Source organism: Balaenoptera borealis (assembly GCF_965194805.1).
Source record: "Balaenoptera borealis genome assembly, chromosome: 1".
In the NCBI taxonomy this organism is placed as follows: domain Eukaryota; kingdom Metazoa; phylum Chordata; class Mammalia; order Artiodactyla; family Balaenopteridae; genus Balaenoptera; species Balaenoptera borealis.
This window is the reverse complement of record NC_138860.1, coordinates 25351288-25368563: the sequence shown is the minus strand read 5'-3', so window position 1 is coordinate 25368563 and position 17276 is coordinate 25351288. Positions and strand designations below refer to the sequence as shown.

The 17276-nt window shown below is 31.7% G+C and overlaps 1 protein-coding gene across 13 annotated transcripts in view; it reads left to right on the top strand.

The window, feature by feature from the left end:
* LOC309604882 (serine/threonine-protein kinase MRCK alpha) overlaps positions 1 to 17276 on the top strand; it is a 319353-nt gene that overhangs the window by 52876 nt on the left and 249201 nt on the right. For all 13 annotated transcript variants that reach the window (XM_082339881.1, XM_082339883.1, XM_082339890.1 and 10 more), the window contains one exon: positions 7930 to 8021. In XM_082339881.1, coding sequence (XP_082196007.1) covers positions 7930 to 8021 — 92 coding nt within the window. Of the gene's footprint in view, positions 1 to 7929; positions 8022 to 17276 lie in introns of those variants that run through there.

Below are 17276 nucleotides of genomic sequence, written 5' to 3'. Positions count from 1 at the left end.
AAATAAATAAATAAAGCATTTTTGTTAGATAGTGCTAATGAACTTTTGGCAGTAAGTTGAGTGTATAATCAATTTTTTCAAATGCAATATAGAAATAAATGTTCCAGTAGTTGAAATTGTGAATCATCTCGTTCTATTTCATGATTTCATTTAATATCTGACCCTCAGCTCTAATAATGTGTTAGGGCATCTTTTCAACGTCTCAGACATTGTGAATGGAGTGCTCAGTAATAAATTGTATAGCTTTTAACTTTGTTTTGGTTCATTTTCTTTGTACTATTTGAGTATCGTAATATGACAAGATACCTATATACCCCTCTATAGATTTAATAGTTACTGTTGCTTATTTGGACCACAGATTATAATAATAGGTATAATATACCTTAAGTGTTAGCTGTGCAGCAACTTTTTTTTGGACTTCTGCTTTATCCTTGGGAGGAACTTGAAGTATGTATTAATAATACCTTTGTTTTGTGATCCTGAGATATAGTAGAAATCAAAGCTCCTTTTAAGTATTGGAGATTGATGTTATAATTTATTTGAATTATAGTTATTCTCCCATTTTCAGTTCTAATAAGGCCTTTATGTATCAACCCATTGCTGCATTGTCTCTATGGACCCCCACTTGGGCCCCAGTCTGGTCAAAGCCCCCTGCCTCCGTGGGGGTGCGGTGGGGGGAGATTCTTTTCCCGTGAGGATTTACACAGCCAACAACCAAACCAATGCTGAGACTGAAACAGCACAAGCTTTATTCAATGGCCAGAGAATGGAGAAGCAGGAACTTGGTTCGCAAATCAGTTTCTTTTAGGGGGAGCAGTCAAGGGAAGATTTTTAAACGTAGGGTTAATGAGGGGGAGGCACATGCATTGGTTTTATTGGAATAGGCAGGGTTCTTCTTGGAACTGGGATGCCACCTCCTTTTCTTCCTTCTATGGTCCAGTACTTCCTGTCATGGCTGTTGGTGGGTGTGTCATTTAGCATGCTAATGTATTACAGTGAACGTATAATGAGGCTCACGGTCTACTGGAGGTCAGGTCTCCCACCATCTTGGGTTTCACCAGTTCTAACCAGATCTGGTGGCCACTTGTTTTTCTCTTCTGGTGGTTTCCTGTAAGACAAAGATAACACTTCTCCCCAGCTTAGATTCTCTCAAGGAAGGGGGAGAGTTAGAGTCTGGGAGTAACAGCCATGGTAAGAAACCCATCTTGTCAAACTGTGTGTGTGTGTGTATGTGTGTGTGTATGTGTGTGTTAAGGTTTCTTCCTTAAAAGCTTTATTGAGATATAATTCACAGAGTAAACAATTCACTCATTTGAAGTATGCAATTCAGTGGTATTATCTTTCTGTTTTATCTTATTAATTTAAAAGAGTTGTGGTAAAGTACAGTTGACAATGTGGAGATTAAGGGCGCTGACCCCTGCACAGTGGAAAATCCACCTATAACTTTATAGTGGGCCATCTGCATCTGCGATTCTGCATCAGAGGTTCAGAACCAACTGCAGATAGTGTAGTACTGCAGTATGTATTTATTGAAAAAAATCCGCTTGTAAGTGGCCCCTTGCAGTTCAAACCCATGTTGTTCAAGGGCCAACTGTATGTAATACAAAATTGCCATTTTAACCGTACAATTTATTGGCATTAATTACATTCACAATGTTGTGCAGCCATCACCACTGTCTATTTCTAAAACTTTTTCATCACCCCAGAGAGAAATTCTATAACCATTATGCAATGACTCCCCATTTTCCACCCTCCCTCCAGCACCTGGTAACCTTTAATCTATTTTCTATCTCTATGAATTTGCCTGTTCTAGATATTTCATATAAGGTGAGTCAAACAAGAATTGCCTTTTTATGTCTGGCTTATTTCTTTTAGCATAATGTTTGCAAGATTCATCCATGTATCAGAATTTTATTTCTTTTTTAGGTTGAACTATTGTTGTATGTATATACCACATTTTGTTTATCCATTCATCTGTTGATGGACCTTTGGCTATTGTGAATAATGCTGTAATAAACATTGGTGTACAGGGATCTATTGGAATCCCTTTTTTCAGTTCCTTTGGATATATATCTAAAAATAGAACTGCTGGGTCGTAAGGTAAATCTATGTTTAGTTTTTTGAGGAACTGCCAAACTTTTCCAAAATAGCTTTTTACATTCATACATAAAAAGTATTTTACATTCCCACCAGTAATGTATGAGGGTTCCAGTTTCTCTAAATCCTTGTCAACACTTGTTATTTTCTGTTTTGTGAAATTTACTTATTAATTTATTATTATTATTGTTATTATTATTTATAGCTATCCTAGAGGGTGTGAAGTGATATCTCATTGTGGTTTTGGTTTGCATTTCCCTAATTATTGGTGTTTAGATGTTTAGTAACTTTTCATGTGCTTTTTGCCTATTTGTATATCTTTGGAGAAATATTTAAACAAACCTTTGCCCATTTTTTAATAGGGCTGTTTTTTAATTGTTGAGTTATAGGAGTTCTTTATATGTTCTAGTATTAATTCTTTTTCAAATATATGATTTGCAAATATTTTTCACCATTCTGTAGGTTTTTAAATTTCTCTCTTAATACTAACCTTTGATGTACAAAAGTTTTAAATTTTGATGAATCCAGTTTATTTATTTTTTTCTTTTATTGCCTGTGCTTTTTGTGTCATATCCAAGAAATTGTTGCCATATCCAATGCCATGAAGATTTTCCCCTATGTTTTCTTCTACAAGTATTTATAGTTTTAACTTTTAAGTTGAGATCTTTGATGCACTTTGAGTTAATTTTTGTATTTGGTATAAAATAAGGATCTATGTTCATTCTTATGTATATAGATATCTTGACTCCTTACCTGTACATACTTCGGCATCTGTTTTCTCAGAAATGAAAGCATTCTCTTAGATATCTCCACAGTACAATTATTAATTTAGCAAATTTAACCCTGATACAATATTATATAATACACATTTAATATTGAAATTTCACCAGTTATCCCAATAATATCCTTTATAGCAATGTTTATTTTTTATTTTTGGCTACGCGTTCCAATCCATTATTACACATTGCATTTAGTTTTTATTTTATTTTATTTATTTATTTTTTGGCCATGCTGTGTGGCTTGCGAGATCTTAGTTCTGCAACCAGGGGTCGAACCCGCACCCTTGGCAGTGAAAGGGCGGAGTCCTAACCACTGGATCGCCAGGGAATTCTGCACTTAGTTTTAATGTTTCTTTAGAATCTTTTAATCTGGAGCAGTTCTTTAGACATTTTTTTATCTTTCAGTGTCCTTGTTGTGTCTTGAAACTTGTCATACCACAGGCCTGTTATTTTATAGATTGTTCCTCAATTTAAGTTTGTCTGATTATTTCCTTGTGTTTAGAGTCAAGTTATCTGTGTTTGGCAGATGTGTAGTTGTAAGTGATATTAATTAATTAATTAATTTAACTTTTTTCCTCCTTATATTTTTGTTTTCTTCCTTCTACTTTGATTTTATTCTCTTGGTCTGACCTTAACATATTTGACATCTTAATTTTCAGCCTTCCTTCTTTCCCAGTATAAATATTGAGGGCTTCCCCCCCAGTTATATTCTAGAAGTTTTGATATGTAATATTTTTATTATTAAGTAGTTCTGAATATTTTCTAATTACCTTATTAATTTCTTCTTCAAAATTATTGTTGGATTTCAGAGCTTATGGGATTTCCTCTGGTCTTTCTGTTCTTGATTTCTAATTGCATTAATTGCATAGTACTCACAGAATTTTATTTTTGTGTTCCCAATGCTTTGAATTTTGTTGGAGGTAGTTTTATGTCTTGCATATTATAAAAATTTGTAGAGATTCAGTGTGTGTTTGAAAATTAATTCTTCAACTCTTAGGTGGAGTGTTACATGTATGCCACTCAATACACTAAAAAAATTGTTTGTTTTTTGGTCTGCTTGAGCTATGAGTTACTGAGAGAGACAGTAAAATCTCCCTTTAGGAAAGTGAGTTTGTTTCTTCTTCTATGTCTGTCAACTTGGCTTTACACATTTGGAGGTTATGTTGTTGGGTGTATACATGTTTAGACTTATTATGTCCTGGTTAATTTCAGCTGGGTTTTTTTTTTTTAATCATTATGTATGACTCCTTTTAATTTCTATTCCACTAATGCCTCCCCACCCAATACCTCTTTCATCTAATATCAATATGGCTATATTGATTTTTTGGGGGGTGAGAGCTGAGGGTTAATATTAGCCTGTATTTACTTTTTTTGAAATTTTATGTAAATTCAGGTAAGAATCTACTAAAACAGAAGAGAAAACTCCACAGAATTTTAGAAAGGATAAACAAATCTAAATAATGTATATTTGGAAAAATAGTTGTAAAATATGCAAACTTTCCAGCAATATTAGTAAAGAAAAATAATGAAAATAGACCTAAATATATAATGTTAGTAACTAAAAAGGGATCAAACCTATTCATATAGTAGAGTTTTATAAAGAAATGAATATTATGTCACCCTATTCAATAAATTTGAAAATTTCAATGCAATGTATAATTTCTTAGAAAAATATAATTAATACAGTTGTCACAGGTAGAAATAGAAAAATGAAAATGACAGTGTGAAAGAAGTGAAATATTAAAAATCCAACAAAATGACACGTGTAAGATGTTTCATTAGCAAGTTTTAGCAGACCTTATAGTCATAGTCTCCTTTATTGTCTTCTAAAACGTTTGTAGTTTTGTTTTTCACATTGAGATCTTTAAAAAACCTGGAATTATTTTATTTTAGAGAAAAGAAAAGGAGAGGAAGCTACTCAACATAGTTAATGAGGTTGGTTTATTATTGGTACCAAACCAAATGAAGATAGTACAGAAAAAATATAATTGTAAACCAGAATTGTTTATAAACACAAATGTAAGATTCCTAAGTAAAATCAAAGCAAAGCAATTTCATCTATATATTTAAAAATTACGTTATAACCAAGTAACGTTTATCTCAAGGTATACAAAGATGTATCAGCTTCTAAAATCTTTTTAAGTAAAATGTCATGTTAAGAGAATGAAAAAGAAAACCAAATCTTGTCCACAGAGGTTGTAACTAACAGTCCTACCAGTTATGTATGAGAATACCTGTTATTCATACTCCGGCAAACACTTGGTGGTTTCAGGTTTTTTATTTTTGGCATATTTGGTTGTTAAATAATAGAATATTACCAGTAAGTTTATTTGCATTTCTCTCATTTCTTGTAACGTGAGCATAATTTTCTGTGTATAAGTCTGTTTTAAACACACTGAAAATTTAAAATGGGAGAGTGACACTTATTGCATAATTTGTTTACTTGAGGACAGGGACTATTTTATTTATCTTTGTACTTCTAACATCTTATAAAATGCTTGGCATATAGTGGGTATTTAAAGATACTTTTTGAGTGAATTGAATAAATAATTAGTAATCTGTGAGCCTTCTGAAGAAATTTGTGACTTAACTCATTTTTGAATGTCTGAAAATAGAATAATTTTGCTATGTCAAAGAAATGGGATTTTTACTAGCAGGTTCCAGGAAGTAAAGAATGGACAGGATTATTCTTTTAGTTTATGTTAATACCACAGGCTCCCATAATGTGTGGATAGCTGATAAAATCCTTAATCCTAATTATGCATGATTTAACAGTATTCATTTGCTTGGTGCTTTCAGGGTGTATACTATTGCATGGAAAGATAATATCATTTATTTTTTGACATATTGTTATCCTTTGTACCTTACTAAAAGATTGTTTCAACAATCATTTGCTTACCTGAATTGTATTTCAGTTACTCTAATTTTAAAAAAGTTTCTTTTCCTGCTTTACGGTGGTGTTTTAGAGGATTGAAGTACCTAGATTTCTAACCTTTTAGATAAGTAGGATGTTACCCAGAGGAAGGTATACACAGAATTATTCTTTAAGAATAAACATAGTTGTCTGTGCTGAAATGCTGTTTGGATTTAGGGTCAGAATGAGACAAAGATGTAGAACATACCCTCTATTTGGATTAAGGTATTTGGAAATCTTGAGGGGGTCAGGGTAATAAAAAGTGAAGTAAAAGAAATAAAGAACTGTTAAGTGTAATGTTGTAGGCTGCTTTGTGATATTTTCCAGCTCTAGCTAACAACTAGACTAGCACTCTTCTCACACTGGCTGGCTCCACATCTTTATTTTTAATTTACACATTCTTTGTGTACTATTCTTAACCAAGTATTTCTGATATGCTTGTGTAGAAGCTGGGAAAGGGAGGGACACTAGTCTCAAGATGATTTCACTATTCCTTGCCATTCCCTTATAACCCACCTATACCTTTGTAAATAGTCTATTTGTAAATAAGCCTTCCTCAGATTGGGATAATTTATTTCCTGTTAGGACCCTGACTGATTCCCAGTTGCCACAGTCTCACCGTTTGTCCAGTCCAGTTTGTTCAAAACCAAGATGTCTTGGTCATTTTATCAAAATGTTCACTTCCTGGCTGCCATGGTTTTACATCTTCTCTCTCTTACAGTATGAGATCCTTTATACCTTTATTCAAATTTGATCTGTTTCTTTGATCATCTTTTCTGTTGTGTGAATTCCAAATAGAGATTCAATCTCTGTTTCCTTTCCTTATAATCTAAAACACCAATGCAGAAATCTCTAATAGACTGGGTTTTGCAATGTGGAATACCCCTCTTTTCTTAAAGTATCAGTAGTTAGGGCTAAATACCTTTAGACCAAAGCAAGTGGTAAGGCCTGCTGTGTCTCTTTCCCTTTCTAATGCTCAAATGCATACCTCTGATCTTCCACACTCTCGTGCATGGTAGGAAGGAGAAGAGAGCTGTACCCATATACAGTGACCGTTTAATTGTATTAACTCCTTTTTGTGTGAGAATAAGGAGGGACATGAGGGGAGGAAAGGAGACAGGTCCAAATTTCTCTTAGAGGCAGCTGAACATGTAATTGGTTTTATAATTTTTTTAAAAATAATATGTTCCCTATAATTAATAGAATAATGTCTGAGTTCCTTGCATGGCATCCAAGGCCATTTACATTTTCCATTTTCTAGCCCTGATTTCTTTGTATTTCTTATAATTCTATAACAACAATGGATTATTTACCATTATCACCCAAGTTCACTTTCTTGCCTCTCTTCATTTGCTTATATTGCTCCCTCTGTTGGGAATATTTATAGTACATTGCAAACAGGCAAATTAGCAAAAGTCTACTTAGTCCTCAAGGTCCAGATCCAATGTTAGTTCCTCTGTGAAACATTAGTGTTCTTACAAGAGAATTAGGGTTCCATTTTCACTGATCCTGAAGCACTTTGTATTTATCTCTATTAGAAACTTTTATCACATTACTATGTTATATGTGTGTGTATACTGTATCTATTTCTGAAGACTGAGAAGTTCTTGAATGAAGGTACCATATTGTAATTATATTTGTTTTAAACTCCAGTAATTGCCACCATACTTTGTATAATGTCAACTCTTGCTAAAGGCATGTTAAAAATGATCAATAAATGAATGAGTGTGACAAATATTAATTTACTTGGTGGGGATTGCTGAATTTCTCTCTGGTGCCAAGAAATTTGCTTTTACTTCTTGGACCTTTGTGCTAAAATATGTGTCTAGCATTGAGTTAGAATACACGGAATGTATAAAATGAGAATAAATTGGTCTCATTTGTACATCACTAGTACTTTGCATTGTTTGGTGTTTAAAAATATGTTTCTCAGCAAAAATATAATTCATATATAAGAAATAAACATCATATGAAAATTAAATCTATTTCTTCTCAATATAGTTTGATGAGACTATTAAATACTTTGGCTTAATCCTTAATCCTTATTTTCATTTTTATTGTTTAAGTAAGAAATATCATTATTTATATCTAATTTATATCACAGTTCATTAAGTAATTGATGTTGCCTTTTTTTTTCAGCTAAACCATTTACTTCTAAAGTGAAACAGATGCGATTACATAGAGAAGACTTTGAAATATTAAAGGTGATTGGTCGAGGGGCTTTTGGAGAGGTAAGAGATAAAGATTTTATAGAAGATCTGATAATTGTTTTGCAAGCTATTTTATACAGTCTGTGAGAGAATTTAACTGAAATATTATTTACTTGGTGTTGTAATTGATATCATTGATCAGAAATCATTAAACTTCTGAATGAAGTCTTTCTACATGGAATTTTTTTCCAAGATATTTCTATTTTTCATATGTCATTGAAGTTTGAGTATGTTTCTGTACATTCTTCTGTTCCATTGGTCTGTTTGTCTCTCACTGCCTTAAATTACTTTAGTTTAAAAAGTCTTGATATCTGGTAGTGTGTATACTCTAACTTCCTCCCTCTTCTCCTCTGTTCTTGGCCCTTTATATTTTCATATAATTTTAGAATAAGTGTTTCAGTTTTTACTTACTCTTAAAAATCCACATCCACACCCAGCACCCACACATCTGCTGGAATTTTGATTAGGATTGCACTGAAACTAGAGATTACTTTGTAGATAATTGACATCTTAACAATATTGAGTCAGCCAATCCATGAACATGGTATATTCCTCCATTTATTTAGGGCTTTATAAATTTAACCCACTAATTATTTGTAGTTTCCATTCAGTAGAGTGGATTTATACATCTTTCAGCAGATTTATTCCTAGGTATGTGATATTCTTTATGTTATTTTAATTAGAATTATTGGTTAAGTTTCATTTTCTAATTGTTTTTGCTAGTAGCTAAACACAATTGAATTCTGTTTATTGACCTCATACCCAGCAACCTCACTAATTTTACTTTTAAAATCATGAATTGTGTTGGATTTTAATAAAATGCTTTATCAGCATCTTTTGAGACACTCATGGCTTTTCTCCTTTACTCTGTTAATGTGTTGAGTTACACTGGTTTATTTCCAATGTGAAACTAACCTTGCATTTCTAAAATAAGCCAACTTTGTTGGGATGTATTATCCTTTTAATTTACCTTTGGACTCAGTTTGCTATTTGTGTGTGTTGTGTGTGTTTTGGATCTTTGAAAGAAATTGGCATGTAATTTTCCTACTTATCACATCCTGATCAGATTTTGGTATCTTGGTTATTCTGGCCTCATAAAAAGAGGAGGTATTTCCTTTTTTACTGTTCTTTAGAGGAGTTTGAGAAGATTGTTATTATTTCTTTCTTATATGCTTAGAAGATTTCACTGGTGAAGCCATTTGAGCCTGGAGGTTCCTAGAGAGAGAGTTTTAAATTATATATTTAATTTTTTAAATTGAAATTGAACTATTTGGATATTTTGTATAGATGTATCAGTTTTGCTAGGTTCATCCATGTCATCTGATTTTTCATATTTATTACTATATTGGTCGTTTGCACTTCTCATTTTTTTCATTTGTTACGCTTAGCAGTTTATCAATTCTGTTATTTTTTCAATGAATTAACTTTTGCCTTTTGTATTTTTCTATGGTAGATTTGTTTTCTGTTTCATTAATTTCTGCTTTTATATTTTAATGTTCTTTTCTCCCTTTGGTTTCAACTTGCTATTCTTTTTCTAACTTTTTGAGTTAGATGCTTAGAGCATTGATTTCTAGATCTTTTCAAATGTGCTATACTTTTTCCTCTAAGCAGCTTTAGCTATAGCAAAATTTTGATATGTCATATTTTCATTATAGATTTCCTCAAAATACAATGTGATTTCCGATGTGATTTTAAATTTCTGTCATGGTTGTTCTTGATCTATGATTTTAGAAGTTTATCGCTCCATCTCTAATTATTTGGAAGGTTTTTAGTTATATTTCTGTTTTTGAGTTAGAATGTAATTCCAGAGCAGTCAGAGAATATACACTGTGTGATTTCAAGTCTTTGAAATTTGCTGTGCAGTGTTCTGTAAATATCATTTAGGTAAAAGACATTAATCTTATTTAAATCTTCCATATCCTTAACTGTTTTCTCTGCGTGGTATTTCATTTCCTGAGAGAGGATTTGCTTATTTCTTTCTTATTTTATTTTTTTCAGTTTTCACTGATAACAAATATCAAGTTATTATATCTCCCTAGTGATTAACTCTTTTATCATGATGTAATGATCCTTATTATCTCTAAGTAATGCTTTTTGAGTTAAACTTTACTTAATCTGATGTTAGTAGAATGATTCTAGCTCTTTTTATTAGTCTTCTGCATTAAATATCTTGCTCCACCCTTTTAGTTTCAGCTATTATATGTTTAGTGTTAAATAGAATATAGTTTTTATTTTTTGATCTAGTCTGATAATGTCTTATCTTTAATTGGAGTGTAGTCAGTTGACATTTAATGTAATTATATTACATATTACTATTTGTTTTCTGTTCGTCTTTCCATTCTGTATTATGTTTCTCTCAATTCTTGGATTAACTGAGTATTTTAAATTATTCTTTCCCCCTTCTATTCATTTCTGAGTTGTACCTTCTTTTATTGGTTTCCCTAGAGATTGCCACTTGTATTCTTGGTAAATTTGTATTTTGCCAGTTCCCATTTACCCAAATTTACCTTTCATTGTCATTAGCTCTACATATATTTGAAACCCCAAAAGATACGATTATAGTGTCCCTATTCATTTTAGATTTACCCATGTATTTACATTTTTTCTTACTCTTCACATTCACATACTTATTTATATTCATATACTTGTCTTTGATATAATTTTCCTTTTGACTTAAAAATTCCCTTTAGTGTTTTGCCAAGTCTGCTGAGATAAATTATCTGCGTTTTTTGTCTGAAATACATTTATTTTGAGGTCTTAACAAAATTGTCTTATATACACACATAGCTTAATGGATTTGTACATTTGCATGAACTTCTGTAACTATTATGCAGATCAAGATAGGCTCCCATTGCCCCCTCTATGTGGATAACCACCTTCTCATTAACCATCTATTCTGACTTCTATAATTATAGATTTATTGTGCCTGTTTTTGAATGCTATATTAGTGGAATTATATAATATATATTCTTTTGTTTCTACCTTCTTTTGCTCAGTATTCTGCTTGTGTGATTCATTTTTGTTTTTTATTGGTTCACAGTGTTGCTCTATATGAATATACCACAAGTATTTTATCCATACTAGTGTTGGTAGGTATTCAAGTTTGTAGTTTTTGGCCACTGTTGATAATGTTGTTATGAACATTCATGTACATGTCTTTTGGGAGATAGAAGCACTCATCTGTGTTTGATATTACCCTAGTGGAATTTCTGGGTTGCATGTTAAGCTTATTTAGTTTTAGTTGGTAGTGCCAAATAATATCCCAATTGGTTGTCAATTTGTACTCTGACCAACAGTGTATTAAGGTCCCAGTTGCTTCACAACCACACCAATACTTGGGTCATTTTTTAAACTTTGGACATTTTTTGGTGGATGAGTAGTGGTATGGGATTGTGATTTCATTTTGCATTTCCTAATAACTCTTAAAGTTGAGCCCATTTTCATATTACTTCATATAACTTGGATATCCTTTTTCATAAGTGCGCATTTTGGGATTGGGGGAGTGGGAGCAGGTGGGTAGGTTGTCTGACTTACTGGTATATTCTGGATACAAGTCCTTTGTTGGAAGTGTGTGTGTGTGTGTGTGTGTGTGTGTGTGTGTGTATTAAACAAAATGTCTTCCTGTCTGTGGCTTGGCTTTTCCCTCTCTGTATAGATCTTTTATTGAAGAGAAGATCTTAGTTTTGGTGAAATACATTTAATTAAGCTTTTCTTTATGATTAGTGCTTTTTTGTGTTCGTTAAAAAAGTTATTTTCTACCCTGAAGGTCATGAAGATATTTTCCTCTGAAAAATCTTTCATTTAGGTCTATGATCCGTCTGGTATTATTTTGTGTTTTGTGAGGTATAGATCAAGGTTCATTTTATTCTTTGTGGGTTTCTCAGCATTTATTTAAAGACTACTTTTTCTACATTTGATTGCAAAGGAACTTCCACTGTGAATCAGGTGACCCTATATGTGTTACTTTTATTAATTTTTAATAGTTTTTAATGTAGAATTCTTGTTCATGTTTCATTAAATTTATTTATCAGTCTTTGATGTTTGTGGATGAGCCTGTAAATGATATTTTTAGATTTCATTTTGTAACTATGTTGCTAGACTAGAAATACAATTAATTTTTGTGTATTGATCTTGTATTTAAGCATCTTGATATATTAACTTATTAATTCTAGTTTATAAATTAAAAAAATTTTCATGTACACAATCATACCATTTCCAAATAATGACAGCTTTTTTTCTTTCTTTTGTTATACTTGTTATTTCTTTTTCCTATATTATTACAACCGAGAATTTCTTCCTTAAAATATTAAATTCAGTTGTTGAAAATCAATTTTTTTCTGGTTTGTGATTTCAGGGGTAAGTATGAAGTTTGCAACAGCTTTTAAAAAAAAATTGTTACTCTTTTTTTAGGTTAAGGAAGTTACTCTTTTTTAGGTAAAGGAAGTTTTCCTTTTAGTCCTAGTCTGTTGAGAGCTTTTATCATGCATTAGAGTTTACTTTTATCAAAAGCTTTTTTATATCTATTTTGATGATATGATTTGATCTCTGTATTTAGTTAATGTGGAAATAATATTGATTAATTTTTACATATATAAATATTGGATTACTATATAAATCCAGTTGTTCCTTATGTATTCTTTTAGTATATTGTTGGTTTTGATTTGCTAATATTTTGTTTACCATTTTTTTTTGTTATGTGCATGAAAAAGATTGACCTTTATTTTACCTATCTTTTAATTTCCTTATATTTTTAAAATGTTATGCTTAGCTCATAAGACAATTTGGGAAGTATTCACGCTTTCTCAGTTTTCTGAGTTTGAGAATATTATTTCCTTATATGTTTGGAAAAATTCTCTATTTTGTTATTTGTTTACATCTTTTGAGGTAAATTGTATATATGTTGAAATACACCAATTGTAATGTACAGTTCCATGAGTTTTGACAAATGGATTCACCCTTATCAAGATACAGAACATTTCCATCACCCTAAGAAGTTCCCTTTCCTGTTACTTCCCCATAACTTCCATCAAGTGGCAACCACTGTTCTAAATTTTAACTATGGATTAGTTTTGGCCGTTTGAAAATTTCATATAAATGGAAATCATACCATATGTACTCTTTTGTGTCTGGCTTCCTTTGCTCAGAATAATGTCTGTGAGATCCATTCTTGTGATCAAATGTAGTAATACTTTTTATTGCTGATTAGTAAACTATATACCACTATCCTTCTATTGATGAACATTTGGATTGTTTCTCATTTTTGGCTGTTAGGATTAAAACTGATGTGAATATTCTTGTACAAGTTTTTATGGAAATATGTTTTCATTTTCCTTGGATAAATACCTAGGAGTGGAACTGCTATGTTAAGTGGTAGGTGCATATTTAAGTTTAAAAGAAACTGGCACATTTTTTCCAGTGGGGTTGTACCATTTTATATTCCCACCAGTTCCATGTTCTCACCAATATTTTTTTGTTAGTCTTTTAAATTTCAGTCATTCTAATGGGTGTGTAATAGTATCTCATGGTCTTAAATTGCATTGTTATGTGGATTTGTGGTATATATCAACATAATGATGGGTTTTTGTATGCTTATTCACCATTCTTATATCTTCCTTTGTGAAGTATACGTTCAGATATTTTGCTCATTAAAAAAAATGAGGTATTTGTGTCATCATTGAGTTGTAAGAATTCTTTATATTTTATATTTATAAATGTCTTTTGTCAGATGTATGTTTTGTCAATATTTTCTCAAAGGCTGCATAGCTTGCCTGTTAATTTTCTTAAAAATGTCTTCTGATGAGCAGAAGTTTTAAATTTTGATGGTTTAATTTTATCAATTTTTTCTCTTATGGTTATTATTTTCCGTGTTCTTTGTAAGAAATTCTTATTTATATCTAGGTCACAGATATTTACCTATGTTTTTTTCCTAAAACCTTTATAGTTTTAGCTCTTATGTTTAGATTGGTGATTCATTTCAAATTAATTCATGTATGACGTGAGATAGGGATCGAGGTTCATTTTTTTCCATATGGATATCCAGTTGTTTCAGCACAATTTGTTGAAAAGGCTGTTTCTCCTCTATTGAATTACTTCAGTACCTTTGTCAAAAAAATCAGTTGACCATATAAATGTTGATCTACTTCTGCTCTTTCTATTCTATTTCACTGATATCTGTGTCTGTTCTCATCTCAGTACCACACAATCTTGATTCTGTAGCTTTATACTGTAGAGTTGAGAGTGTGTAATGAAGTCTGAGTGTAAGTCCTTCTTTGTTCTTTTGCAAAATTGTCTTAACTATTTGGAGACTTTTGCATTATTATATAAATTTTAGAATCACTGTGTCAGTTTCCATAAAAGCCTAGTGGTATTGAAATTGAGTTTGCATTCAGTTTATAGATCAATTTTGTGAGGACTGACATCTTAACAATCTTGAGTCTACTAGTTAGTCCATGAACAAGACATTTTTCTTTGTCTTTTAAGATCTATTTTAATTTTTCTCAAAAATTTTTTGTAATTTTAGTGTACAGGTCTTGTTCATAATTTGTTAAATTTATTGCTAAATTTTTAATGTTTCTTGATGCTATGGTAAATGATATTTAAAATTTTATATTTCAAATAGTATGCTGTTAGTATGTAGATACACCACTCTTTTTTTTTTAACATCTTTATTGGAGTATAACTGCTTTACAGTGGTTTGTTAGTTTCTGCTGTATAACAAAGTAAATCAGCTATACGTGTACATATATCCCCATATCCCCTCCCTCTTGCATCTCCCTCCCACCATCCCTATCCCACCCCTCTAGGTGGTCACAAAGCACTGAGCTGATCTCCCTGTGCTATGTACACCATTCATTTTTGAATCTGACTTTATTTTCTAAATTCATTTATTATTTTTTAAATAGTTTTTTGTTGTTTTGGTTGCTACTTTCTTAGTTGTTCTGTGTAAACAATCATATTGTCTGAGAATAAGACAATCATATTGTCCTTTTCACTTTCCAGACTTTATACGTTCTATTTCTTTATGTTGACTTATTATACTAATTTGGACCTCTAATACATTGTTGAATAGGTGTCATGAGGGTATATATCCTTACTTTATTCCTGAATTCAGGGAGAAAGGATTTAGTGTTTGACTAGTAAGTATGATGTTAATTGTAGGTGTTTTTGAGGGAACCCTTTATCTGATTGAAGAAGTTGTCTTCTTTTTTTTTTTTTAATTTTAAAAATCTACTCAAAATTTAATTCAAAGAAAAAATCAAAACCACAGTTTATACCAGGAATTTCAGAAAAGAGCAATACCTATTATGCTTCATACAAAAACATGCTACCAAAACTGCATATTTCATTGATTCATTACATTACAAAAAGAATGAAAATAAATTATTGAAGGCAGTTAATTCAAAATGAAAAAAGAAACCACAACATGGTTTGCTGAGAATTTAATAATCATATGGATTTGCTCTTTTATTCTGTAAATTTGGTGGACTACTTTGATTGACTTTTTAAATAGGCTTTGTGTTTTAGAGCAGTTTTATGTCCACAGCAAAACTGAGTGCAAAGTACACAGAGTTCCTGTGTATCCATTGACCTTGCACATGTGCAGCCTCTCCCACTATCAACCTACCACACAAGGGTGATATATTTGTTACAACTGATGGATCTACATTGACACATCATCAGCTAAAGTCTGTAGTTTACATTAGGGTTCACTGTTGGTGTTGTATTACATATTGTGTGGGTTTGGACAAATGTACAGTTACCCCTATCCACCATTTTAGTATTATACATAATAGTTTCACTGCCTTAAAAATCCTCTGTGCTTTGCCAATCGATCCCTTCTTTCCCCTCACCTCTGGCCACCACTGATCTTTTTCCTGTCTCCATAGTTTTGCCTTTTCCTGAATGTCATAGAGTTGAAATCATACAGTAATGTACCCTTTTCAGATTGGCTTATTCCACGTGATAATGGGCATTTTGTTTCCTTCATGTCTTTTTATTGCTTTTACCACTGAATAATATTTCATTGTTTGAATGTACCACTGCTTATTTACCCATTCACCTACTGAAGGACATCTTTGTTTTCTTCCAAGTTTTGGCAATTATGAATAAAGCTGCTGTAAACATTCATGTGCAGGTTGATGTGATGTGTGGACATCAGTTTTCAATTCATTTGCATAAATACCAAGGAGCAGAATTGCTGGATCGTATGGTAAGAGCATGATTTAACTTTTGTAAGAAACCAACAAACTCTCTTCCAAAGTGGCTGTACCATTTTGCATTCCCACCGGCAGTGAATGAGAGTTCCTGTTGCTCCACATCCTCACCAGCATGTAGGAGTTGTCAGTATTTTGAATTTTGGCCATTCTATTAGGCGTGTAGTGATATCTCATGGTTGTTTTAACTTGCAGTTCCCTAGATGATGTTGAGCATCTTTTCATATGCTTATTTGCCATCTGTATATCTTCTTTGGTAAGGTGTATATTAGATCTTTAACTCATGTTTTAATGGAATGGTTTGTTTCCTTATTGTTGAATTTTAAGAGTTTTTTTTTCGTATATTTTAGATAACAGTCCTTTGTCAGATATGTCTTTATCAGATATGTCAATTATTTCTTTCATGAATTATGCCTTTGGTGTTATATAGATTGATTTTCAAATATTAAACTAATCCCTGGGATAAACTCCATTTGGTCATGACTTACTATCCTTTTGAGATATGGCTCTATTCAGTTCCTTAATATTTTAACTGTTTTCATATCTATATTCATAGGGAATGTTGACCTATAATTTTCTTTTTTTTATCATGTCTGTGTCAAATATTGACATCAGGGTTGTGCTGGACTTATAAAATGAATTGGGGAGTGTTTACTCTTTTTCAGAAAAAAAATTGTGTATATTTATTTTTATTTATTTATTTATTTCCTTAAATGCTTGAAAAATTTAGCAGTGATGCCATCTGGACTTGGGTTTTTCTTTGTGGGGCATTTAATCCTACTAATTTAACTTCTTGGTGGTTATAGAGCTATTAAGATTTTCTATTTCATCTTTTGTCAGCTTCAGTAAGTTTTGTGTTTCATGGAATTTGTGTATTTCATTTAAGTTTTCAAATGTATAAAGTTGTTCATAATATCTCTGTTATTTTTTTGATGTCTGTGGAATACAAGGTGATATTCTCTTTCATTGTGGATATTTATAATTTATGTTTTATTTCTCTTGATCAGTCACGTAGAGGTTTTTCAGTGTTGTTAATTATTGAACAAAGCTACTTTGGCTTTGT